Below are 27,988 nucleotides of genomic sequence, written 5' to 3' on the forward strand. Positions count from 1 at the left end.
ACAATCGCAATAAATGATTCATAATTAATTGATTCTCCATACTAAGCATATAAACAAATACAATGTTTTTAAAAATCGTTTTTGTGTTTTTTGTATTATTTAATTACTTATTGGTTTTTTTCATTACACTTCATGAAGTTACATCTCAAACCCCAGTTTGGGAAACCCATTAAATGCACTTCATGTTATTAATAACAAAGAATGAAATCTTTTATCTTGGTAGATTTATTTATTTTTTTTTTTATCAATATGGTACAAGATTATCCTATTCATATCAATGTGATAAACGAGTTAGGTCAAAGGTCATCTAATCATCTAATGTAGTCCGATTATGTCACCATAAAGGTGAAATGTAATGGATTATGTCACTAACTACAATTTTTGTCTTGTAATTTGGAATCGGTAACCGAAAACAATTTGTAAGTAATCTACCCAGCACTGCTCCTAAATTCGAAAATACAAGTGGCATCGATGCACGTTTAAAATCCCTTAAAATATATTTTTTTTATGCCAGATTACAGAAGGAATAATTCCTACCTTTCCTTTTAGTTTTCTGGTCATGCCAATTCTCCGCGCAGGGGAAGACTGGAAAGAGGAACAGGAGTTTCAATTAAATTTAATGACAAAGAAAGAAAGCAAGCAAGAAAGAAAGAACTCGTACAATACCTGTCTCGGTCGGATCCGAGTGGACCCTGCACTTTCATTGTGGGACTACAGATATAAACATAGAAAACAAAGAAAGTAATTGATAATAAATGTACAAAAGCATTGTTAAAAAAAACATCCAAATACAGTACTTCTTACAGTACTACGGCACAGTGGTTAGCACTGTCGCCTCTCAGCAAGAAGGTCGAGTCCCAGCTGAGCCAGGAGGCCACAATCCAAAAACATGCAGTATGGGTGAATTGGAGGTTAAATCATCCGTAGATAGGTGTAAATGTGTGTGTGGAAACACCAACCCCGCATGCTGGAAAGGATTGGGGAAAGACCTGGTGTATACCAACCCAAAATCCTCAACAAAAAAATTCATGACCCTTAGAATCACCATGAGTCAAATACGACTGATATGGGAATGAATGATTTCAAACACAAATCTTTAGTCATAGACACTGTGATCATGAAATAATTATTACATCATATATTACATACATCATTTCACATAAATAACCCTTATGCGCAAGGCTCTACACTGAACATCCCTATTAGCCTGTCGTCTCTGCTGTTCTCTGTACTTCCTTATTATTAGAAATAAGGAAACCTCATGACAGTGACCCACAATCAAGGGTTTTTCTAGTGTGTAGCGAGTAAAGACGCCTTAATCTAACTGAAAAAGAAATAAAGGAACATGTGGCCCTGGAAAAGAAACTAGTGGTTGTGGCTATTACCTGTGATATTGTGAATATATAATAATAATAATAAAACCTTTATTTAACCAGGTGAGCACATTGAGAACACATTCTCATTTACAATGGCGACCTGGCCAAAAAAGCGTCGAGGTACAAAAACATAAGTTACACATAAAATTACAAGACATAGTAGTACACAATTAACATAGAAGATTAATACAGATCCGTAGATCAAGTGCACAGATCAGGTTAGCATGTACAACCTGATCTGTGCACTTGATCTACGGATCTGTATTAATCTGTATTGTGTATATATACCAGCAACATGTCCCCAATACCAGCACTCCCCTTGAGGAAAACAGTGAATAAATCACTAAATCATAGTGATGCTTCTTGTAAATGTAAAAATGCAGAACGTTTTCTGTGATGGGCTTAGGGTTAGGAGATAAAATATACAGTTTGTACAGTATAAAAATCCATATGTCTGGAATGTCCCCATAAAACACGGAAACCCATGTTTGTGTGTCACTGTGTGTTTTAACATCAAGAGTTTAGGTTAAAATGTACCATTTTTAATCACCTTTTTGCAGTTACTAATAGCTCAAAACAGTCCTATAGTGTGATAAATTTCAGTATTTTGCAGAAGTACAAATATTATCACTCAATTAAAGTCAGCAAAACTGAACGGTAATTAGAAAAGTATTATAATTTTATTTTTACATTTGTTTTAAAATATAGCACTGATGTGTAAACTAATAAATGCACACTTAAGATGTGAGATCAGGCTTAATATTTTAAAAATACTACATAATTTATGAAGATAACAATAAAAAAGATTTTTAAACAGCCATGCATTTTACTAACCTCTTTAGGAGGAAGAAGTAGATTTTCCCCCTGTGTGGATGCCCCATCTTGGACTGGTACCATATTTTACGGCTGTTTTTGACCTCCAATCCTTTACATGAGATAGCCTACACCTCACACGGTTATTCGGATCTCTGAAACACAAGCAATGCAATTAGGATGCCGACAGCTTTTCTTTAGTGCTCTATCAAAGACTCAGCCGCTTAAATGGTCTTGAGTCTTCACAAACGTCTCATGTTTAGCAGTGTTTCATTTAGGGTGCGGAAGTTGCCGTTTCCTGTTAAAGGTCGGACCTGCAACTGAACTGTTTCTTCATACAGCAGAAACTGCTACCACGTCTTCTCCTCTTGTTGTTCTGTCACTCCATCTTCCTCCCTATCTCACCATGCAGATCTCTATGCCACTCACTCGTCATCTTTACATATTTAGTCTCTATTTAAACAAACAGGATGCTCTGCTCTCATATTTTCCATGGTTTGACATTCTGTCACCCGTCTGTAGCTGTAGCACACTAACTTCACACCATTTGAAGTGAACGGTCCTTGCAGTGTGTGATCCCTTCTGCTGAATATTAGCAGATAACATTCAGTAGTATTGGAGAATACCACTGATTTGCATTACGAGAGGAAAAATCTTCAGCATCACAAAGCAACAAAGGTGTTGAATCTAACATGTAGGCAAACTCTCTGTTAGGAAGAATCAGTGGGAGAATGTGTTTTTCAAAATAAAGACTGCTCATTAATCTGAGCATATCATGACTAGACTATATGTAGATTTACATCCTAAAAGTAACTGTAAATTAAAGGGTTTTTCTTTTTTCATAAATGGTCTAAGTTATTATTTCAGTCTCTACTGATATAACTGGCAAAAATATAAACACAAATAGTTTAGAACAAAAACCATCTGCATTATCTACACTGAAGAGAACAAATGCTTTACTATTTCCAAGGGAGGCATTATTGCATAAATTTGTTTTGTTAAGCATAATTTTGCATACAGATAACATGTTATATCAGTTAGACTGAGTTATCTGCAGGACAAATTGTGATGTTAGTGCTAGTGTTAGTGTTAGTCACTAATGTAATTTATGAAAAATACCACAAAAAACACATTGTCCCTTCCTTCATTTACAGTTGTAAATCTCCAATAAAATAATAATATAATCTCACTTCCACAGTGGTTGTACTGTAGATTGCACTGCGGTGCGTAGAGTTATAGCGGCATCATGTGGTCATTATGAAGAACTTCTGGAGTTGAGAAAGATGCGAATTTGTACCCTGGCCTGGACAACACTATACAAAACACAAACGCAGTTAAAGATAAAAGCAGGAGTAAATGTTTGACAGTTTATTTATTTATAAAATGTAATTAAAGTTAAAAATCTTTAGTCAACGCTAAAGCAAAACTATATATTTTTATTTACATTTTATGTTTATCTCTCCATCCTGAATGTGTGGTATCGTTACAGTAGTAGGTTGCTTTGCATAATATACTGTATGCATGTTGTAGTCGTACTAAAATTCATATTGCATGTTGTCTTGTTCACTGTGTTGGATTTCATGTTTGGAGCAATTCAGTAAATACATATTCCTGATTGAATAGAAAAATGGACTCACTGGAAAGGCACCTTCTTGTCCATCGCATTGTATCGCAAGTCTCACGCGCCGCTGGTGTAGTGGTATCATGCAAGATTCCCATTCTTGCGACCCGGGTTCGATTCCCGGGCGGCGCACAATTTATTAATCCTCTAATTAAATCACAAATATTACTAAACATGGTCCCACTCAGCAATAATATTAAAGAGGCTCTTGATAAAGTGCAATAATTCATATGTAAACTTCAGAATTTGCCGCCTGCTTGCTGATAGTCTATTTTCTTTTGACATTTATGTCCCGCTTGTTTTTCCGAGGTCTTGTTCACGAATACAAACTCGGTGTCTTTTCTCGTTAAAGCGCGAGCATTTTATTGGTTGGAAGGATCTACTGAATCAATACCGGCGTTGAACAAGTCTGACTCGGTATTTTGAATCTAAACGAGACTGAGCGTCACTGATTGAAATGAGTGTGTTATGACTGACCATACACATTTGAGTTAATTACATTGTGATTTAACATTTTTAAGGAAAGACTATTCCTAGATTGTCTTATCAGAATTTTAATAAAAGTTTAACCGTGTTCGATAGGATAGGTTGTTTTGTAACGAATCGGTTGAGTGAATGGTTCAATGAGTCACTCTTAATGATTCATCGCATCACCTCATCATCATAGCGTATTTCTGAACGATTCTGAATGAATCAATTGCAGTGAAGCAAAGCAATGGGGTTCAAAAGAAAATATTCGCGTTACTGGGATGAATCATTAGATTCTGTTTGCCGCCATCAAATATCATATACGATCTATTGTTTCTAAATGTAACATCTTAATTAACAAAATGACCTTTCATATTCAGACACAGACTCTTCCTCTTCAGCCATCATAGACAAATAATCTCTCCACGGAAACTAAGTAAACAATTAGGTTTTACTGGGCTCAGTGGACTGAAACTGCTGCGTTGTATTGCAGCATTTTGGCTAACTTCACCGTCTTACATTTATTTTGTTTGGATAAAACCCGTATCTTAAATGTAAAACAAGGTAACGTTAGCGTGTAGGGTGTCATTTTGGGAACTGAAGTGCAAGTGCTTCTGTTGTTGTTGCTCGGCAACAAGCGTCGTAAGTAAGTTTGCTTCAAGTGTCTATGAGGGTGTAACTGAAGTTTGAGGCAGTTTTGTGGATCGATTCATTTATAAATTCCTTAGCTGCTAAGTTACCTATTTCCTGTTTCAAAACCCACACATTTTAATGAATCTGCACATTTCTAGACTATCAAGATGACTGAAGTCAAACGTTTAAGGAGAGAAGCTGGCGACTCAGTACTCGAATGGTCTTGTAAAAAAAATGGTGAGCATTTCAACATTTGTGGTCGCTGTCAGACGTGTGTCCTCTCTCAGAAACTGCACCACTACACCCAGTGGGTGATTAAGACTGGAGGAGCATCTCAGAGGAGGTTTCTCACTGGTATCATGGTGCGGTGCCACAATCTTCAAATCCTGGAGCATCTTCAGAGTGTTTTACAAGTGACATCAGGGAAAGATTTCACTTATTCCAGGTCCAGAGCCTTGCCCATCAAACCCGAGGACACCATATGGAGGATGGATGGAGCTATGGACACAAAACTGCATGAAATGGGCATGTTGGAAACTTGGGAATGGTTTAGGGAGAGCCCAGACTCGACCAAGTCCAAGTATGTGCTGGGGCTCTTGTCTTTATGTGACACCCCTCTTTTGCACATGTTGGCAAATTTGGTGCATATCCTGATTGTTTGGGAGAAACACAAATTTCTTCAATTCAGCAATGCTGGTAAGAAGCACATCACCAACAATGATCATAATAAAAGGCATCACAATAATCAAATTTAAACAAAACAAAAAAAACATTTTTTATTAAATGACACTTATATAATACATTAGTCTATCAATGCTTGTAGAAGAACCACAATACTCTTCAGGTCTGTAAACAGTTCTTATCAAATACATTGAATGTTTTTAAAGGGACAGTTCACCCAATTGATAATTAACTACTTGTTCACCACTACTTAACTTCTTCTGCAGAACACAAAAGAAGATATTTTGAAGAATGCCAGTAACCAAAAACAGTTTGGTTACCGACAAATTTTAAAATATCTTCTTTTGTGTTCAGCAGAAGAAAGAAATTCAGTGACTAAATAATGACAGAATTTTCATTTTTGAGTGAAATATCTCTTTAAGCATCATCTTGCCTGATTATAGATATTTTTGCAGATCTCTCAGTTAAAGAGTCACGCATCTCCTGCCATTCAGATGACCATCCGGATCTAGATCTTCTCATCAAAGCATGTACTTCACATGAGCCAGCTGATCTCCCTCGAGAAGCTCACCAGGGCAGTGAGACAGATGTCTTAAAGGAACACTCCGACTTTTTGGGACTTTAGCCTATTCACCTTATCCCCCAGAGTTAGATAAGTCCATATATACCTTTTTCATCTCCGTGCATGCTATAAGTCTGTTTGACGCACCCACCGCTAGCCTAGCTTAGCACAAAGACTGGATGTGAATGGTTGCAGCTTTCATACTAATCCAAATTAGTGGCAAAATAACGCAAACGTTTTCCTATTTACATGTTGTGATTTGTGTAGTCACAGAATGTACAAATAACAAAGTCAAATGAGACACAGACATCTTTTAACCGTATAAAACCTGGGAACTATTCTATGAAGGCGAAGCACTGCTACTTTGACGGCGTAATAACCGCATCACCGGAGACACGCCGTGGTGAGGAGCGGAGAGTTCGCTTAGAGTTTGGGTAACAGAGTCAGCAATTTATAAATAGTAAAAGCGTAGTTTAGAGTAATGGGTTTTCGCTCTATTGTAAATAGCTGCGACAGTAAACAGGGGAGGTAATACCATGTTTCACAGAATTCCAACTAAAAACGCTGACTGGATGAAGAAATGGCTAACTTACTCTGGATATTTATTCAAACACACCTAAATAGATTATCAAGGGACATTATGTTTGCTCGGTACATTTCAATGAGGACGACTATTTTGAAAAAATGGAATTTGCCACACGGACCATAATGTGCTGAAGGATACGGCCATCCCATCGATAGCATAGACAGGACAAGTGGATCACCTGCGGCTGAGGTAAGTGTTCTGTTATGTTTTTAGATGACCTACTGTAACAGTGCCTTTAGCCAGATCTAATGTAACGTCAGTGACACTATTATATGATTAGGGTATGAATATGTTTTTATCTTGATGCAGTGCGGACGCGCTTGGAAAAAAAAAACGAGCGCGTTCCGCGTTGAACTTGCACCCTGCGCGCGGCCCGCCTAGTAGCCTAAATTTGAAATAACCATGGAAATAACGAACTTGAGCGTGCAAAAGGGTACGATAGGCTGTGAGTTCATTGTGCAAAAACAAATTGTGCTATTACTTTCCCCGTATTCTATCCTATAGTAATGCAATTTTACTGTATATTATATACTGTTGAATACATTTGGTTCAGCTAATAAATTGCATTTAAAATATATTGATTCCTGTAATATTAATTATTTATTAATGTGATATTTATAAATCTGGGTGCGTTTTTGGTTGGAAATCAATGAAACATGGTACTGTATTACCTGGTCTCCCCTGTTTATTGTCACAGCTCATACAATAAAGCAAACACCCATGATAAACTATGCTTTTCTATCTAACGTTAGTAATTGCTGACTCTTTATTCCAACACTGAGCGAACTGCTCCTCGTCACGGTGCGTCTCAGGTGATGTTATCACTCTGCCCAAGTAGCAGTGCTTCGCCTTCAGAAAATATAGTATTTATACGGTTAAAAGATGTCTGTGTCTCATATGGCCTTGATATTTGCACACTCTGTGACTATACAAACCACAACATGTAAATAGGAAAACGTTTGCGTTATTTTGTCACTCATTTGGATTAGTATGAAAGCTGCAACCATTCACATCCAGTCTTTGTGCTAAGCTAGGCTAGCGGTGGGTGCGTCAAACAGACTTATAGCATGCACGGAGATGAAAAAGGTATGTATGGACTTATCTAACTCTGGGGGGTAAGGTGAATAGGCTAAAGTCCCAAAAAGTCGGAGTGTTCCTTTAAGGCCGAAACACTCAGAACTGGGTAAGTAGTGAGCTCTTTGCATAAGTGATTGGATTTTTTTTGTTAAAAAGTAAATATTTTCATATTTACAATTGAAACCAGGCCATGATTCTGCATCTGATAATATAATACCGTTCAAAAGGTCGGTCAAAGTTTTGAAAGTTTTTGAAGTCTCTTATGCTCAACAAGGCTGCATATTAGATCAATGATACAGCAAAAACAGGAATATTGTGAAATATTGTTCTAATCTGAAGCTGAATTTTCACATGATCCTTCAGAAATCTTTGGTGCTCAAGAAACATTTCTTTATTAATGTTATAAATATTGCTGTTTAACCCTGAGGTACTCTTCGATAACTTTTGATTGAAAAATTTACATTTTGAAATTTTTAAAATATTAGTTTCATCGGGATGGTATGAACCGGAATGACACTTTGTATATGAACACACACAAAAAATGAGGGCATGTTTTGAAAAGTCGTAAAAAAAGAAAGAAGTCACACTTGTGGTCTTCATGGTCAAAAATGACTGGCATATGAAATTAAATGAACAGGAAATAGGCACAAAATTCGAGTTCAAGGAAATAGGCACATTCAAGTTACATTTCAGGGGTTCAGTTTCTTTTGACCGCGAAGACCACAAGTGTGACTCCCAAATAAGGAGCACCTTGACTTTTTCCCTAAATTATTGGAAATTTTATATTTATTTAAAAAGTAAATTCAATTAAAAGTACATTTATATTTGTAAGTGTTTGAATTTATTCAAGTCACACATTTATTTTATAGTAAAGGATGCCACATCTCTCAAGAGTATCTCTCATGAAGTTGAGCTGGACATGCATTTAGACCCCTGGAACAAAAGAAAAGGGAGAGATGACTCGGATAATTCAGATGATCCTGATCCTGCCCTCACCGTCGTCCCCAGGTCTTCAAAATCTCTGTCAGGGGTCAGCCGTCATAAAGATTTTATCCGAAGACTGCCAGTCGACATTGCAAAGATAATTTTGGGTAAGTCTATTTTTCCCACTTGTCTATGAATTGAGTTGAATGTTTAAACTTAATGTGAGAATTAAGTTTAAACAGATTAGTTTTGGACTTAATTCTAACATGAATTCTGCATGTCGTCACTGTTCCCAGCAATAAAGAAGTGAAACAAAATAAATAGGCTAACTTCTTTTTTTTTTCTCTTTTTTTTCAAAACAGAAACAATGGCCTCCCTCTCTTTCTTTTCTCTTTCCCGGGTGTCATAAGTTGAGCTTGACTGGTTCTTTTGAATGCAGACGCTTTGTTTCACTTGTTGTTATACTGTATGAGTGCATGCTTAGTTCTTGACGTTTGTAAGCATCACTGTGTTGCTCTTTTCAGACCTGTGAAATAGTCTTGTCTTGTGCTGCTATGGAGACAACTTTATTGCCTGTGGACAAGAGTCATGGCAACCAATTTCTTTTCAAGAGACCAAACATACAAGTCTTATATGGTCTGGCAGTTAATGGAAAGATTATATGGGTTCACTCCTCCCGAAATGACATTTAGGAACTTCACTTAATCATTATCATTATAAACCTAAAAATAGTGACATACCTAAAATATTCAGTTATTCAGGCAAAATAGATATCTGTTTTAGTATTATTATTAATTTTTTTTTGTCATTTACACTTCTAGGGCTTTTGGATAAGGCCTCACTGGACAACTGCAAGTGTGTGTCCAAACACTGGCAATGGCTAACTGATGAGATCTTAACTGAGGTGGAAGTAAAGAAGAATGTTGAGAAACAGGCCATGATTTTGCAAGTAATACTAAAATACAAATCTATCTATCTATCTATCTATCTATCTATCTATCTATCTATCTATCTATCTATCTATCTATCTATCTATCTATCTATCTATCTATCTATCTATCTATCTATCTAACATACTAAGAGTGTGTTCATTCGGTTACTTTAAACTAAACTTCTGTGTTTTGTCACATGAAAGTAGTTTATATAACTTTGTTCTAAATGTTACAGTTCTAATCATTTGTATGCATTTTCAGGGTAACTCAACATCTAAGGTCAACCCGGTTTATGCTAAGATCTGTGAAGTTTTAGTGCCTATCAGTGAAGGGCACAAGCAGTTTCAGCATGGAGAATCTTTCCCCAAACATAAACTGGTAAAAAAGCCACTTTTTGCACTCTGTATATGCATATATACAAAGTTCTTTCATGAAACACTATATGGCGCAGGCTGATGCTTACACTAAGTCAATCACATCGTATTATATAGGGCACAGCTTATTTGGCCATGCCAAACACTCCAAGAGTTGTCATGACAAAAATGTATATTTTTAATCTTCATTATAAACTTTACTTCAATCAAGTCAAGTCAACTTTATTGTCAATAAAAACATGCAACAGTACATTACGCAGCATGCTGAAATTGCGTTTCTCCCATTCTCCAATGTGCAACATTAAAACAACATTTTAACACATATGCTAAACATATGACACAGCTAAGTAGGCTTCTGTTGTAGACTTTTCTCATACAAGACTAGGACGATTCAGACGACACTTTTAATAAAACATAGAACGCACGTCGTTACTGTAGCCGCTGCCATATAGGGCGCCGCCATTAGTGTTTTGTGAATAGAACTTAGATTTGACTCTTTTGGTGTTTTTAGACACAAGAACAGGATTTGGATTCTATCTACAAAGGCTTTATAACTAAAACAGTCCAAATAGAAGAACGCAACGTGTACTGTGGAGTCTATAACATCTTGGTCCTGTTGGAAAGGTAGAATTTCTGTAGAAAACATGTTGGAAAATACTCTACAATACATTTATTAAATGTATAGAGGTATTTAATATAGCTAATTCTTATATATTATATCAAAGTTTTAGAACTTCCTGTCATTTTCTCCATATAGAGACGACCCCAGTAGAGTGATTCATTATGCTGGGGGGCAGTTTGTGGCGGTTGGTTCCAGGGACCGTACCATCAGGTTCCTGGATGTTGCATCACCCAAAGAGGTTCCTTTAGTGATCCAAGGACATGCAGGTAGTGTAAGAGCAGTTCTGGTTTGTGAAGAAAGAGGCCTGGTTATCAGCGCCAGCTATGACCTCAGTATCAGGTTAGTCAGACTTTACTATGGTCGTTTAGCAAATAGTTATAGACAGCAGTAAAGAATGTTGTGCTTTATTTCTGTACTCCTTTCAAAGGTGCTGGAACCTGAAGACAGGCGTATGTACAATGATTTTTCATGGACATTTTGGCACTGTGAACTGCCTGGATTTGTACGGAGATAGACTGGTGTCTGGAGCCAAAGACTGTAGAATTAAAGGTAGGAGGTTGTGACCTGTAATATACCTGAAGGCCCATTCACACTAAGGATGATAACTATAAAACCAAAAAAAAAAAAAAAAAAACTTTAATAATTGTTTTAACGAGCATTGGGAAGTCCACACCACAACTACAGTATAACAATAAAGGATACAAAAGTAACTACTATTCACAACTTTAATGATGCTAACAACATCGTTATCCTTATAATTATCTTTATAATCCTTGTTCGTAGTGTGAACAGGCCTTTATAAGGGTCTGGATCTATACATTTAAATCTTAATTTATTTTTTATTTTTTAAGATTATTGGAAGAAGGAAAATAGACAATTGCATATTTATGTACAGAAAAATGAAGGGGAAAAAAAGTTAAATAAAATAGTCGGCAAGATTTTTTGTATGTTTTTGAAAGAAGTCTGTTATGCTGTATTTATTTGATAAAAAATACATAAGCAGTAATACTGTGAACTATTCTTACAATTTAAAATATTTCTGTTTTAATACATTTTAAAATTAATTTTCTTCAGTGTCGCATGATCCTTCAGAAATTGTAATATGTTGATTTGCTGCTCAAGAAACATTTCTAATTATTATCAACATTGAAAACGATTGTGCTCCTTAATATTTGTTAAACTTTTTTTCAGGATTTTTTGATTAAGACAAAATTTAAAATACAATACAGCATTAATTAAAAAACTTATTTCGTAATATAAATCTCATTACTTTCACATTCACTTGTCATTACTAAAAGTAATAAAATCTCAAAAAAAAAAAAAAATCTTACTGACCCCAATCTGTTGAACATAGTGTGTATTTTCTGCGTGCTGGTACATCCCTACACTGCCATTAGTGAATGTGTGTTATTCTGGCCCAAATGATGCACAATTGCCACTCTGGCACTCTACACCAACAGGCCAAAGCCAATAGTTTGTAAAAGTGTTTGTCTCTGTGTGTATTGATCACAGTGTGGAACCTACTGACAGGGAAGTGTGTTGAGAATCTGAAGTTTAAACACCTTAAACCAATCACGTGTGTGAAGAGTAATGAAACTCTGGTGGTCAGTAGCTGTGCTGGAGGTCAGATCAGAGTATGGTGCATGGAGACCGCATCACTTATAAGGGTGAGCACTTACAACTGCTGCTGTACTCACTGTGTGAAGTTTTGAAAATGTGACCTAAATATTGATGTATCCTAGAAATTATGTTAAAAAAAAAACCCTGAATACTCTCTTCTTGTTACAGCAAATCAGTGGTCACAAGGGTGCAGTGCTGTGCCTGTGCTTCGATCAGTGGCATATCCTCTCTGGGGGTTCAGATGGGGAGGTCAAGGCATGGAGCACCAACTGTAGCTTCAAAAAATGCCTGAGGACCTTCCAGCATCCAAAGTGACAAAACCGATCAGTGACCGTACAGCTGGTCATTCTAGTCAATAACTTTTAATTGCATGATTGTGCACTTTCATTAATAATCTGATCTTTTGCCTATTCTCAATTATTTTCTTTAGAGAGGTGTTGACCATGTCTTTCCTGTTCCTGCGGCTCATTACAGGCTGCATGGACGGAAAGATCCGGATCTTCAACTTCTTAAATGGAGACTGCCTGAGAGTTATAAGGACAAACATTAAGCAATTTCCTGTCCTTTCTCTACACACACACCACAACAAGTAAGTTTACCATGTACCCGGACATATTACTTAATTTTATGAGCACAATTTAATGATGCTGTTCTTTATAGTAATGCTATATTAACTGAAAGAGATTTTTGTCATGCTGTCAGTGTGGTCGTCAACACCAGAGGCGGTATTCTGATGCTCCAGTTCGCTGTTGTTCACTGGGACTACTCTGCCAGTCCTTTTTTCAAGCGGTGCCAGATATCTTTTGAGAATGTGCCTCGGACTGCTGAACGGACGACTCAAGGCGGTTCACCCAGCCCAAAAAGTCGTTTTCACCGTTTCAAGAGCCTCTCAACCCCCAGTATGCAGCATGCTCGAGGTACCACCTTTCCAAATGCCCTATAAACTACAGTCAAATTTATATACAGAATGTCATTTCTAATCTGGACTCACAATGGATTATGATCATAGATTATGATACATGAAATTAATTGAAAAAATGAATGTTTTTTAACAGTATCAACGAGTGGTCGTTGATACTGTCTTCTATGCAGTTACATTAGCAAATGATAACAGTGGCGTTTACTGATATGCCTTACAGAAGCCGCCACTTAAAAATGCATTATTTCAGACAGAGGGGCAGATATAAATAAATACATATTTGTTGTTGTTGTTTTTTTTTTCTTTACTTTAACTTTATTAACATTAGAAGTAAACTGCAAGGAACATATTAATACAATAATAATACAAAATGACCCCTTTAAGCATTACTATTTCTCTCTCTCATTTTTATATGAGTGGTCCTCCTTCCACTGCTGTTTTGTCACTTTTAAAATGAAGAAGCGGCAGATCTTTTCTTCCATATTGTGACACATTTGAGTGTCTGAGCGCAGCAGAGACTGTTCAATCCACCGGTTATTCATTGGATGAAAGTGGATCTGAATGTGAGCTTGCAGCCGTTTGTAAGAAAGGGTTGTGGTTTGATTAAACATTACGAGGTCAACATTCAAAAAAGAAACGTAAATGGATGAATCATTCGCAATAAGATCAACAACATGTATTTAGAAATTAGATAGGGTGAATTTTAACATTAAATGAGTAGTATAAACTTTTGCTGATAATTTACTCACCCCCATGTCATCCAAGATATCCATGTCTTTCTTTCTTCAGTTGAAAAGAAATTAAGGTTTTTGATGGGGTCATTTTTTGATCAAAATTAACAAATCTTTTCCAGAGTCAATTCGTTCGTTTCGTTCGTTGAATGAGCCAAATGACACAAAAAACATGCATTCATTTTGATAACAGGAGAGTCACGAACGCGCATCACAGAACAGAGAAAGGCGACCATTTGAGCTTATAAAACTTTGGGTTTTTTTTTTGTTTTTTTTTAATTAGCGAACGTTTCACTTGATAAGACCCTCATTCATCGTCTGGAATCGTTTAAAGCCCTTTGAACAGTTTGCAGTTTGCACTGAAACTGTCTTTTGGACCTTGAACTGTTTGGTTACCAGTAAAGTGCATTATATAGAGAAAAATACTGCAACGTTTTCATCAAAAACCTTAATTTCTTTTCGACTGAAGAAAGAAAGACATGGGCATCTTGGATGACATGGGGGTGAGTAAATTATCAGCAAAAGTTTTTTTAAAAGTGAACTACTCCTTTAACATTTCTGTATTTGGTACCTTCAGATGCTCAGCAGGAGTCCACGAGGGTGGCGACGTGGAATCAGCTCCAGGCTCATCGTCACAGCAGGACCTCCATCAACATGCAGCCTGAGTGCCTCAGCAGGCCCCGATCTGTTCTCTCAGCAAGCAGGCCTGTCAGTGGATATAAGGACTTTCAAAACCGAGTCAGCCGCACACCAAACACTGCCTCTACCAACTTGGGTAAGAGATTAGGACAAATGATTCGATATGCAGGTGTTTTCTAGAACATAATTAGAAAAGTATTGTTTAAGATGAAAGTTTATGCATGAAATATGAGAGTGGATTCCTTATTTAAAGATAAGAAGACTTATGGCACCAAACACTCAGTACTCGACCAGAGTGAGAAGGCAGCCCTAGACAGGGTGAGAAAGCGAGGTCCTCACCACCCGGTGACCCCTGACCTGGTTCTACTAAGGGCCAGCAGCTCCCAAAAGAGCTTGTGCAGTGACAAGGCCAGGTCCAACATGGAGCTGAACGCCAGGGTGCGAGATGCCTGGGGGCCTGATTTATCCAGAGAGACATCATTTCAAACCACCACTAAAAGAATGTCTGAAATCCATGCTCCTTTCACTACTCACAGCGTTGACCTCAACCCTCAGGGCTCCTCAATGTCCAGGCAGACCTGCTTGACACCTCACTCTCTTCCCAAACAATCCCAGAGATCCTTCAAAGTAATTCGGTCTGGCACAAACAAGGTTGACCCTCTGAATATGGCTTCCCCGGAAGATGGCAAGACTCCACAGCGAGTGTTTATGAGGCGAACTTCCATGCCCACAAATTGCCATGAAGATTTTAAAATGACCAAAAAGTCCAGTTCGTATCACGTCCCGCTAGACCCCTTCAGGAAGCATGGTGTCTTTCAGCTGAGGACGGACACGCAACTGGACGCTTTCATTCAGGAGTGTACCAGACAGCAGCAGAGTCACAAACATGACAGGGGTGGCCAAAGTAAAAGTGTTTCCAAGCACAGCCATTGTCATCAGTAAAGGAAACTACTGTATGTTTCATCAAGGTATGACACCCTTTTGCTATTAGCCAACCAGACACAACTGAATTCTAAGGTTGATTTTTTACTCTTTACAAGTAACATAACATAATAGCATAATAAAATATTTTAAAAGTATATTAAATTTGATAAGTTGGCATTTCTTTAGTACATCACAGCTGGTCAAAGTAACTAACTAATACGCAGCTAGTTCCAAAACAAAGATTCCAGCTTAAACTGGAGTTTCAAACAGGATTCTCAGTCCAATATTTTTTATGTTATAGTCTTTGACCTCACATATATTTTGATGGATAGATCTTGCATTCTATCAATGCAGTTTGAGATTATTAGTACATGTCTTCCTTTTGTGGCTTTATTTTGTATACATGTTTTGATGCTAGGGGGCAGCAAAGCACAAGCTAAACTGTGTCCCACGGAAATCACAAGTGATCCTCTCAGGGGGGAACTTTATGAACATTTATTATTTGAAATAGTTTTTAATCATAATATTTTTTAAAGGATCTTTATACATTATAATCTTTTTACAATATAAAGTGCCTGTTTAAGAGTGTTTGATTATTTCAGGCAGTTTATCACCAGTTGTATTCATACAATCACTCTGACTTTTACCTTATTAATGAGAGATGCTGACAAGAAGTGTAAACATAATTTGTTGACGTTGGAGAGACATAAAATAAATTAGATTTGCCACACACTGTGAGTAAAGATATCTTTGAAAAAAAAATGTTTATATCTCTAGAACTCTGTTTTAAGTCTCTTTGTCTTTAGCTGATTCTTATTAGGGAGCTGTTCTATTTAAAGATCGAAAGATTTGTTGAAAGTAGAGTTTATGTGGCAGTGTCAGGCAATGTAAAGCTGTCTGCGTCAAACAAATGATGTTCATCAAATGAACATCATCTGTTGAGGTTCTCTAACTCTAAAGATAAGCAGTTAGCACTTTAGTGCTGCATTTTATGAAAGTTGCATTCAGTTATCTTCATTTCGCTTTTGTAAAAATGCAAAACGGCAATCCAGGCAGTCAAATAATGAATTATGTCAAAATGAAATGAAAATTCCTGCCATCTATTTTCTAAATACATATTATTGTGAAGTCTTCTCTCTGGTGACATACTGTATGCCTACCCAGCAAACAAATTTAGGTTCTGGGAACGTTTGTTTTTGGTTCCCAGAACATTCCTAGAACTTTCCCTTAAGGTTAAGGGAATGTTCCCGGAACATTCTTGTTCCTTTATAAAAATGGAGCCTAAAAATAACCTATGAAACGTTCCTTGTTTGGTTCCCAAAAAAATTACCTCATGGGACCATTCGGGAACGTTAGGGGAACGTTCTGTGTTTGCTGGGCTGATCATTTAGTTAGCTTAAACCCCATTCCATTCTTACAATCGTCTTCTGCACGCTCGCTTTCAGCCAACTGTCTCCATCCTATTAACAGATAGAACTGAGTTCCCACTCTTCTTTTTGATTTTTCCCGTTTTTGATAGTTTGATTCATTTGGGTGTCACAATATTAAAGAAAGGATCTGTTGCTATACCTCCATTTCATTGCCACTTTAACCTAAAAGCCAAATGCCAATTTAAATGGATATGAATAAAATCACTTCTGATTTGGCAATGAAACACAGCAGCTATGAGGTTTCTATCTTGCACAATATGTTATTAGCAGTCGTACTTTTGCTGATTTCAGTGCTGCCTCTCTGTTTAACCATCTTTATCCCATTGAAAATGAATTAAGAATATCTCCAACATCAAGTTCTGTAGTGTAAGTGTTTAAAAAAATTTTTTAGCCTCCACCGCAACGCAGTGTTTTCTTTGGTAAGCCTTGGTATCAAGCATGGAACAAACATTTTGGATACTTTCGGGCACAATACTTGCTGGTGAGTGTCTTTTTCTTTGATTCACTTATTTAAAGCAAATGTGTGTGGCTAATGTCTAACTACAAAGTGATTTGGAGCAGAAACTAGTTACATGATACTTTTCAAAGTTGGACCTTTGATCCCACTAGTTTTTTGTCCAGCAGCTGTCGATGGCCATCCTGACTAGTTCTTTCTACTTGCCACCTGCTATCTACCGTTTCCTTCAGGGCATTTCTGAAGGGTGTGGATGAGGTTCCGTTCCAGGGAAGATTTGTTTGAGCATTCAACAGCTGTGCAGCAGTGCAGCGGAGGAAGTGAACGGCGAGTGAAAGCGGTGGAGAGTGAGGGGTACGAGCAATCACCCCTCACCTCTGAAGTCCCCTCTCTCAGGAGCTCTCTTGTGCTAATTAGATTTAATCTGCAGAAAATTAGGCTTAACCGTATCCCTCTTTTCTCTCCATCCAGTGACTGTGTCTGAAATCGGGGGAGGAGAATGCACTCTTACAAGCCTTCTCAGTGGAGACCGAAATCCTGAAAACCCAGCATTGTTCCCCCAGGTAGCGGCCTTTTTTGTCCAGGGTCACCGGCTCCATGGTGAGATAATGAGCATGAAATAAAAGCAAAGGTGAACAACAGACAGGCTTCATGCAGGAGTGCGCACATGCCTCCTGTTCCTCCCTGAGACCTGGGGTGGGACATATTGGGGCTGTTCGTCAGGGTGAGGAGGGTGGATGCATGCAGGAAAATAAAGCCTCTGCTTTCTATAAACCAGCTCAGATGTTAGTTGAAAAGCTGAACAATAGTCGGAATTGGTGCATATGAATGAACAGAAGGGCTTGTGATCTCCATTTGACTGAGAGCAGAGGGATTTAGTCATGATGGTCTGTCAAATCACATTTCTGCAAATGTGCTGCGTAGATGGAGGTGGCAGTTGGAAGCACATGGCAGGCGGTTGCTCAGAAGTTCTGGTGGTTCATATTTTAACTCCTAAACCGCAGTTTATTTGCATGTCATGTTGACATTTGACAGAACTGTCCACATGAGGGTATTCAGTGCGACTACATTAATTAGGTCTGATTCTGGGGAAAAAATGACAAGTTTATGCTTAGCTTTTATTTGAGCAAATCAAAAATGAATTAAAGTATTAAATTCTTTTTTTTTTAATCTGATCTCAGACTTTTCAATATTAATGTATATGTACTCAACATGACATCATGACTTTTGCGTAAACATACACGCCACTTTCAAGTCAAGTGGCGTTTTATCTATTATGCGTGTTGATAGCACGCCAAAAATGGAAATACGAATTGGTGTGTCATACATACGCCTTTTCATGAGATCAGTCTGATGTACTTCAGTCATGAAACTCTAAAGGGCACAGACTTCTTTATATGCAATCTGCAAGCAATCACATCATTACCGTATGGTGATGGCTGATTTGCCTCTTACTCCACATTTAAATAGTCTGGTTCATTGTTTGCTTTAAGCTAGTCCTGCAGTTCCTCTGAAATCCTCCACCTCCCCCAGCTCCACCTGCCTAGATTTGATACTGGATTTATAGCATAGCAGATCTAGTCTTTTGCAACCAAGCTCATGATGCTGTTGTTAGCACTGTGTTAGGCATGCGTTATCGTTAGGCAAAATATTGAAAAATCCAATATTCAAGGGTCAGGAGAAAAGGGTCAGTGTAGTGCATGATGGTGGGGTTTCACATGTGGATGATTATGTGACCTCAGATTCTGTGTGGCCTGCATATACAGTATGTAACGTCAGCTACACAAATGTTTTTTGTGAGCCTCTTTGGTAAGAACATTTCTGCCAAGAAGACTGACATGAAGGTTAAGATTTATTTAAAAAGTTTGAAATGATTCATACTGCAGTCCAGTGTTAGTTCTCCATCTAGAACATTCTCCACATTGTCACAACAAAGGAATCACCATTATAGCGAGAGGCTAAGCGTGAGTGTGCGTAATTCTCAACCAGGATGAGATGTGAAAGGAAACACAGTAGAAACAGATGGTTTGGTTTTCTTTGTCAAAACTATGTTTCTCTTTATTTCCTAATAATATTTTCTATGGAGAGAAATGTGAAGCTAAATATCCAGTGGCTGAAGTAAATACTTTAGTCATTGACTAAATATCCTGTCAGGAGTATAATGTGTAACTCTATCTAAACCTAATGACATCACTTAAATACAAAAACAGTGGAACGGAGAAGCCACAGCTTTTCTTTTCTAAGACTGTAAAACCTAGCGAATTGCCTTGCCTGCATAGCTGCCTTCTATGAAAGGAAACTTCACAAGTGCCTGATATTGGACACTTACACGAGTGCACAAGAGATTTGACTCGACAATTTATTTCTAGTACTGTTGCAAAAGTGTGACAGGAAAAACCCCAAATAAATAAGCATTTTTGCAATTCCAGGTCCATTATCCCCAATAAGTTTTTGATTTAAATATCTGAAATAATGTGGTTGGCACAAGACAGATTCTACATTTCATTTTATTCTAACTTTTGCTTAGAATAAAACTAAGCAAACTTAGTTTTATAACTTTTGCTTTTTACTTCTGCGTTTGTATTTATGCTTTATTTGTGAAGATCCTCTACTAAAAACGTTTAAGAATAAAAAATTGATGTCCCAGAGCAGTGTTTTTAGTTAGCTAAAACTATTACTAACCATTTTTATTAAGTGAAATAAAAGTGAAATAAAAAATAAAGCTAAAAAAAGACCCACTAGATACTATGAGTACATAAACAATACTAAAATACCATGTCACAAGTTTATTTTCCTGCAGAAATTCAAAAGCCAATGGGTTTTTTCTTTTTGTTGAGGGAACCATGGGGATTTAACTTCTAAATTGGCCTACAAAAATGTGTCAGTCCTGCAACACTCTTGAATGCATTGCCTTTAAAAGTTATGGGTTTACCAAAAAGTTATCTTAAAAGCAGCCTAAGTATATACATAGTCCATATGATGCCTCAAATGCTGCCTACGGTTTTGAAAAAGAGCCATAATGTAGCCGAGTAAACTTTGGTAGACTATCCTATAGGAACTCTCATGTTTCTTGGAGAAGCAGACAGAAGCTGGCTCAATTAGCCTTACTGATAAGGACTGAAACGTCAGCTAAACTTGGGTGGGCTATTATTTCTAATTCCAGAGCTGAACTATTGGACTAATTACCTCCCATCTCATTCATATAGTTAGCCTGATTGCTCATTGATTGGTTTTTATCAATGGCAGACATTGTGTGGTTTTGGTAACTTTAACTTGTTCAAAGAGTCTGTGATTAGGTCAGCCTGGAAAGAAAAGTGTGGATCAAAGAATGCTTTTGGATGGGGTGCTGATTTATTTCTACTGGACAGATTGTTATTTTCAAGTGTCAGTTTTTGTTTTCGGTGATGGCTCCCTGAAGTGCTCAGGTTACCGGCTTATGACAGAACTGAGAGTTTGGTGGTTTGGAATCGGCTGTAGGTGGCGCTCTTGATTCACACATCCTTAATGAAAATTTCTCTTTGCTGCTGCCGCTTAGAAATGATTTACCAGTCTCGTGCAACAGCGTGTCATTATTTCCACATAAATACGCCGTTTTACTTTGTCAGCTCCCAGTCACTTTAGTACCTCTACCATACAGCCTGACATTTATTCTACCATATGAATCCAGATTTCCTCTTAAACAGGAGCATGGCAGATATTTGTCTTTCATGAGCTGTTCATTTTATTTTTTATGTGTAAGTCTGTAAGTCTTTGGTTGTTTTGTTAATTGTCCGGGTTATTTATTTTATAAAATGAATCTTAAAAATGATCAGTTTAGGCAATAGATTTCATGGCAGCTTCAGAGATTAAGACAATGTTGTAGCAACCCATGAGTTTAAGACAAGCACCCTATTCAAGAAGATAATATTATTGGTCTTATTCTCAGAGGAGACTTTGGTGTTTTAAAAGGCTCTCAGTTCTGGTGGACCATAGCGACCCAGACGTGTACAGCCGAAAGTGATGATTGTTATAATTTGCCTGTTTTCAAAGGCATAAATACGGAGACGTGAAAGTCAAAGGTGAAATGCATAAAACTTCCTGATCAGAGGGGGGCAATGGAGGGAGGCCGTCTCAAACAAGAAGCCAATTCACACAGGAAAGATTTCCATAAGCAAGCTTTACTAGTTTTCCCTACTTTTGACTCCGAGTTGAAATGAATGGCAGTCTAATGTGAGCAGGCTATGTCTCTCAGTCTAAGCCACAGGTTAGATGATGAGTGTTCTGGAATTTGTGTATTCAGGTCATTTCCAGTTATTTACTAAATGTTTAGTCAAATAGTGCTGCAGTTTTTTATGTGCTACTTTCATGAATTAAAGTATAGCTGACAAATAAAGGGAGGGAAATAGTATTGCTCTTTTGATACTCTTCATAACTCAGGATTGGTTTCTCTGTTTATACGATCTTGTTCTGTTCATTTAATTTATTTGTTATTGTTCATTGTTGTGTGGAGTTGATTGTCTGTCTATCTATCTATCTGTCATCTATCTATCTATCTGTCATCTATCTATCTATCTATCTATCTATCTATCTATCTATCTATCTATCTATCTATCTATCTATCTATCTATCTATCTATCTATCTATCTGTCTATCTGTCTGTCTGTCTGTCTGTCTGTCTGTCTGTCTGTCCGTCCGTCCGTCCATCCATCCATCCATCCATCTATCTATCTATCTATCTATATGTCTGTCTGTCTGTCTATCTATCTATATGTCTGTATGTCTGTCTGTCTGTCTGTCTGTCTCTCTGTCTATCTATCTATCTGTCTGTCTGTCTATCTGTCTGTCTGTCTATCTGTCTGTCTGTCTGTCTGTCTGTCTGTCTGTCTCTGACGTCACTGGAATAAATTACATTTTAAAACATATTAAAATAGAAACCAGTTATTTTGAATAGTAATATATTACAATGTTAATGTTTTCACTGTATTTATCAATAGATCTCCCCCCAATTTTTAAAGTTGTGTACAGTATCTCATTGCTGTGTAGGAGAAACAATTGAGACGGTAAAGAAAACGTGTTTTTTCACAAAATTCAGACTTGTGAATAACCCTAGGGCTTACTGCAGGAACAATGTCTCGTATTACATATTATTTTTGTTTGTACCTCAAAAAAAAAAAAAAAAAGTAGCACCTTAAGAACAATGGGTTGCTCTGGCTTATTTCTGCACCGGTACTTTTTCAGGGCTGTTTTTGTAAGTCATGGTAATCGGTGGGATTAGTCCACTAACACAGACAAAGCGGTCACTGAGCAAAATAGTTAATGAAGAGTGCTATTAGAGACGTCCTTAGGGCCCGACTCCAGAACTTCATCTTGCTTTAACAAGCAATTTGCCATTACTGCATGCTTGCCGGAGATGTTACTCTTCCTTGGCCCTTAAAGGCACGGGAAACAGAACAACATGTGATGTCATTTAGAAAGATGCACAAAGTAGTTTAGAAAGACGTACAAAAACATTCCCATGCTCTCACACACAAGTATGAAGATTTTAGCTACTTTTAAGGATTGTTATCAGGAGAGCAAGTTACATTGCCTCACTTTTGTGTCAGGAGCTATCAGATTTAAATCCAAGCTGTGTGTTTAAACTAGATTTAACCTGGTATAATAATTTCAGGCTGTAAGATTTGATTTGAGTTCAGTAGAGCTAGTCAAAATGCTAAAATATATTAACTGATAAAATCTGCACATTAACCCCATTAAAATGCAATCAGCTTCAAGAACAAACTTCAAATGGATACTATTTTGATATATATAGTTTCATATAAACATTGAGTGAAACTTCAACACACTGTAATGGCTATATCAATTACGTTACTTTCCATTACTCAAATATGTTTCATGGTTCAGAAGATCAATTATGTTTAGGTTATTAATGTTCTGGCTGGATCTAGGAAGTCATTGATGAATGATTTCATCGTTTAATCTAAATGTCAGTTAACTTGTTGTTCATTTTTCAGGACCGGTTACCCTGTCTGTGACGCCCTCCCCTGATGTGACAGAGTGACACTGTTTAATGTTAAGTCACAACTTCAATGGCCTCTCCACACAGGGGCCCATTGTTCTCTTTGACTGACTTCACTGTTCACCAGTGATCCTTTTCACATAAACTCAAGTGCCACATCAAAAATATGGACCATGAGAATGATTTGTGTTTTGAATTAAGTTATTACAAGAGCTCTATTGTCGATTGTTGCAATGTAGGATACAATTTATATGCCAGGACCAGATGTTCGAAAGCCTGTTTTGTGATCACCTCCGCCAGGGTGAAGACTTGAAGGTGTTGCAGTTCAAGAAGAGGGTGATGTTGCTTCTGTTGAGAATGTATTCAGGTAAGCCAATACATATAAATTGTAGAGCCAAACACTTTTAGGACAGGATAAGCAGAATTTGCACATAAAATTGTGATCGAAAACTTTTTTGAACTTTGGTAGTCAACTCTTCATTAAGCTCTAATGTTATCTAGTCAACAGAACAGTTCTTAATGCTTCTGTTACTGTGAATGCTTTAGTTACGATTGACAGTTTGGGGTCAGCAAGATATTTTTTCAAAACAAGGACACAATGAATGAATTAAAGGTGACTGTCAAGATATGTATAATGTTACAAAAGATTTATATTTCAAATAAATGTTCTTTCGATCTACCTATTCATCAAAGTTTCCACAAAAATATTAAGCATCACCGAATCAGCATATTATGAATGTTTTCTGATGGATCGTGTGACACTGAAGACAGTAATAATGCTGAAAATTCAGCTTTGCCATCACATATATCACAATAAATTACATTTAAAATATATATTCAAATAAACAGTTGAATATATAATAATATAACAAAATTTTACTGTTTTACGATCACATAAATGCAGTCTTGGTGAGAATAAGAGACTTCTTTTCAACAAATAGTGCTCTTATAAATGTTCAACATTTGGGAATGAGGGTTGATACACATTTTGAAAAAAAAAAAAAAATTATGTTAGACAAAAATACTTTGGAACAGGATTTTCAGCCCGTTCTCATCCCAAGGCGTCATATACTGACGGTTTTGCCAATGCGTATACATCCAACACACATTGCACCCTTTAGTGTCAATATGAGTCAATATAGTGTCAGATATATATGGGGCAGAATGCGCCTCCTAGTGGTCTAACCCTAACCCTACACCAGACCTAAACCTACCCATAACCGAAGCATGTTATATTGACGCTAAAGGGTGCCATGTTGTATGTCTATGGATTGGCAAAAGCGTCAGTATTTGATGTCTTGGGATGAGAATGCGTTGGGATTTTAAAGATTAGACTGCAAACAAGCAAAATCTTGTTTGAGAAAATAGCAGACATAGCAGTGAACAGCAGCAACAGTTACTAAATTAGGATTGGTTAGAAATGATTCTAAGATGGGTCTTTGCAAAGGGTCAATTGCAACCAAAATTTTTTATTATTTATTTTATTTTTTTTCATATTCTATGGACATAGCACTGTGATTGGGTGGGCTTGATTGAGTGCCACGTGAAGGTCCCTGGGGTAGTTCCACTTGATTTAAGGGATTGTTGATGTTTCTGTTGCCTTGTATTTGAGGTTTTCCTGCTTTACCAACTCACTATGATGTTTATTAGTTGTGTGGCTTGAGACTGAGAACTATATAAATCATTTTTCAGTACTACACGCTTATAAATATACTTAATGCATTAGGTTTTCACATTTTAAACATCCATTGGCTTTCACATTGTGGATAAAAACATGCGGTTAGCAAAAGGTTTTATTTTCCCAGGACCAAACTGCCGGACACTCGCACAGTTACGCTGAACCCATTATTAGGGCTAAAGTGTGAGAAAATGAACCCCGGCACTGTTCGCTGAGCAGTGACCCTGAGTCGACAGCTCAGAAAGCTGTTCACCGACATGTGGCATGATGGGTATTGTGCTTGTCATCTTCCCAGTCACAAACACCCCTTAAAGTGCACACATACAAATGCACTCAGAAAGTCAGCTGTTAAAACACTCGAAATTACGCCGATGATCGTTTCCGTGTGGTGCTGGTGGTCTAAAGGTGCCAAGTGGAATGAGTCAGGTCTGTTAGGGAGCTGCGGTGAATGGCAAGGATTTCTTAGACTACTGACATTCCTCTCCACTGCGGTATTCACAACCTTCACTGTAATAATCCTCGCTGTTCGTCAGGTGTTTTAAATTCAACCCCAGTGATGTGTAATGGACACGTCTACTGGGGGAGGGGGAAAATAGCTCCGTTAGGTGCTGGGGCTGTGAGATACGTCTACTAAAATTATGGAAAATTCTTCAATAGTGACTACATGAAACACACTGAAACAGTTTGTGGCAGCTGTGTGAAAAATGTAAACACTCTGTCTTATAAAATCTTAACGAAGTTGAGATTTGTGGACGACAGAATAGGTATTGAATAAACCTTCCATTTCGTTCAGTAATGTGGGCTTGATGAGAAGTATAGGAAAGAGAAGAGCAGGACGACTAGTGCGTACAAACTTAAAAACTGACACTTATCCAAAAAGTGAAAATGTTTTTATGCCTTGCGATTTTATACATTTGGTTTTCTATGTTCTAAATAAAAAATTTAAAGTCATTTCAACTTAAATTACATTATATTGACTTAATTTTTTTTTACATTTTGTATAGCATAAAAAAGTTGAAAATTGCTTTACTTATTAGTTAAAGCAATGCAAAGGCATGTTGTCATAACTTATGATCTTATAATTGTTTTTTATGATGTTTATTTGTTCGTGTAAATGTAAATAAAAAGTAGCGTTATCTCAGTTTTGTTGAAAATGATGTTTGATGTTGCTGTGAAAGCATTAATATATATATATATATATATATATATTAAATTAGTCATTTCTATACCAGTCTCTGTTCTCTGACACTTATTTTTGTTTTGTTGTAAAATTCTTTTCTCTTGAATTGCTCATAAATTCATTACAAATTATTTACTGGAGGTATTATGGAAGAAAATGATATATTTTTGATACTTACAAGAATAAACCCTGATCCATTTTATTTGCTTCTCATAAGATACTTGAAGTTACTAATAAACATTTGACTACTTAAAGTTTTAAGACTGAGCCTTACGGGTGGGATTTGGTTTGATGGATCATTCAAAGAGATTGTTGGATGTTCACGAGCATTCCAGTCTCGCGATCCAGAAAACTGGTCTCCATTGTCGTAAAAAAAAAAATCATAAGAGCTGGCCAAAATCAGAATGATGTTCCCACACACAACAACTAGCATTTGTCATGTTGTCCATATACAACAGAGCCCGACCAGACTTTCCACACAGCTGCAAACACACACTCAGCCATCTTATTCTTTAGACTTCCTATAAAAAGTGCTTTAGTCCACTCATCTCTGACCATCTGAGGAGCCGTTTTAACCAGCTGCCTTTGATGTGGTAACATCCAGATCCACTTTATTCTGAAGTTTGTACGTGTTACCCATGTCCTGTATGATTGGGTGTTTGTGTCATGCACTTTTAATGCAGTCTGTGGGAAGGTAAACATGGGATGGAGGTTGTTTTGATTTTCTTTGTACTAACCAAATAGTTTGGAAAAGAAAATGGAGGTCAGTTTCTATGTTGGCTCCTCTCAGATTTTAATGTTCTGTGAAAGGACTTTTTGTATTCTGTAACAGCAAAAAGCCATTCGTTTATATAACTACGAGAAAGAGTGAGTTCACGTTTGTACATTTTAAGTTTTCAGTTGTACACATCAAAGTCATTTTTTTTACTTATTACTAATTTACGTTAAAAGCTGTATTTTTATTGTAATTTTTGCATCCTTTGTTAGTTCCTCTCCTCATTCATTGTAATTGCATGGTAGAACATAACCAGTATATCATTTTTAAAAATTCTCATTTTGTGTTCCACAGAAGAGGAGGCTGAGTAACCAATGACCGAATTTTGAGTGAACTATCCTTTGAAGGGTAAGAATGATTTATCAATAGTTTGCAGTATTCTGGTGGAGATTGGGAGTGTGACATTTCATTCTGTGACTTTTCTTCAATTACTCTAGTGTTTGAGCAAGATGGCTGAATTAGACTAACGGGACGCAGTTAGAATGCTGAATCATAGAGTTTGTACTAGTGTCTGGGACATACTGTGCATCCGTGAACTCTCTTTATTCAAATCCTCGTACTCTCCACTTTCTCGTCCCCTGCTGTGTGTACAGAGACAAACTCATATTCCTTTCTCTGTTATGTGCTTGCCTTCTGCATTGACACTAGCCCTGTATGAGGGCATTAACAGCTGATATATTCAAAAAAATATGGATGAAGGGAGAGATCAGACATCTTTGAAAGTTGCAGCCGAGGCCTCATGCAGCTGCACTCAAAGGAGTTCAGAACATCTGGCTTTCACACCAAACCTGATAGTTCTGACTCTAAATTCTGATTAGATTCGCTCCATTCAAAGTCGACACAACTGCGATTGCACAATAAACATTAACATGCCAAATACTAATTAAATGAACTAAGTTAATTGGTGAAATAATTTTTAATTTGATTATTATTATCAGTGTAACTGTATACTGACAAAAATTACAGCATGGTTT

General features: G+C 37.1%; 2 protein-coding genes and 1 non-coding gene across 4 annotated transcripts in view; 2 read left to right on the forward strand and 1 right to left on the reverse strand.

The window, feature by feature from the left end:
* Positions 1 to 2,616, reverse strand: part of unc13d (unc-13 homolog D (C. elegans)) — a 17,178-nt gene extending 14,562 nt beyond the window's left edge. The window contains exons 1-3 of one of the 2 annotated variants that reach the window (XR_016147124.1): positions 2,211 to 2,616; positions 667 to 711; positions 538 to 585 (exon numbers count right to left, since the gene is read on the reverse strand). Coding sequence is in view for 1 of the 2 variants with exons in the window: in XM_039665266.2 (XP_039521200.1) it covers positions 538 to 585; positions 667 to 711; positions 2,211 to 2,273 (156 nt within the window). In the remaining variant the exon portion in view is untranslated. The remainder of the gene's footprint in view (positions 1 to 537; positions 586 to 666; positions 712 to 2,210) is intronic. The other variant, XM_039665266.2, reaches the window with a different exon arrangement.
* Positions 2,617 to 3,871: 1,255 nt separating this feature from the next.
* trnag-ccc (transfer RNA glycine (anticodon CCC)) lies at positions 3,872 to 3,942 on the forward strand. The gene has a single exon. It is a non-coding gene; the product is annotated as a tRNA-Gly (tRNA).
* Positions 3,943 to 4,389: 447 nt separating this feature from the next.
* Positions 4,390 to 16,403, forward strand: fbxw10 (F-box and WD repeat domain containing 10). The gene is given in 14 exon segments (XM_089122320.1): positions 4,390 to 5,607; positions 6,048 to 6,239; positions 8,687 to 8,908; positions 9,563 to 9,690; positions 9,935 to 10,051; positions 10,559 to 10,671; positions 10,805 to 11,008; positions 11,097 to 11,218; positions 12,182 to 12,336; positions 12,458 to 12,600; positions 12,720 to 12,878; positions 12,992 to 13,206; positions 14,517 to 14,714; positions 14,832 to 16,403. Coding segments are annotated over 14 exon segments (3,186 nt in total). The 5' UTR covers positions 4,390 to 5,078; the 3' UTR covers positions 15,521 to 16,403.
* Positions 16,404 to 27,988: the final 11,585 nt, after the last annotated feature.

Source organism: Pimephales promelas, chromosome 17, assembly GCF_988280905.1.
Source record: "Pimephales promelas chromosome 17, fPimPro1.hap1.1, whole genome shotgun sequence".
Lineage (NCBI taxonomy): Eukaryota > Metazoa > Chordata > Actinopteri > Cypriniformes > Leuciscidae > Pimephales > Pimephales promelas.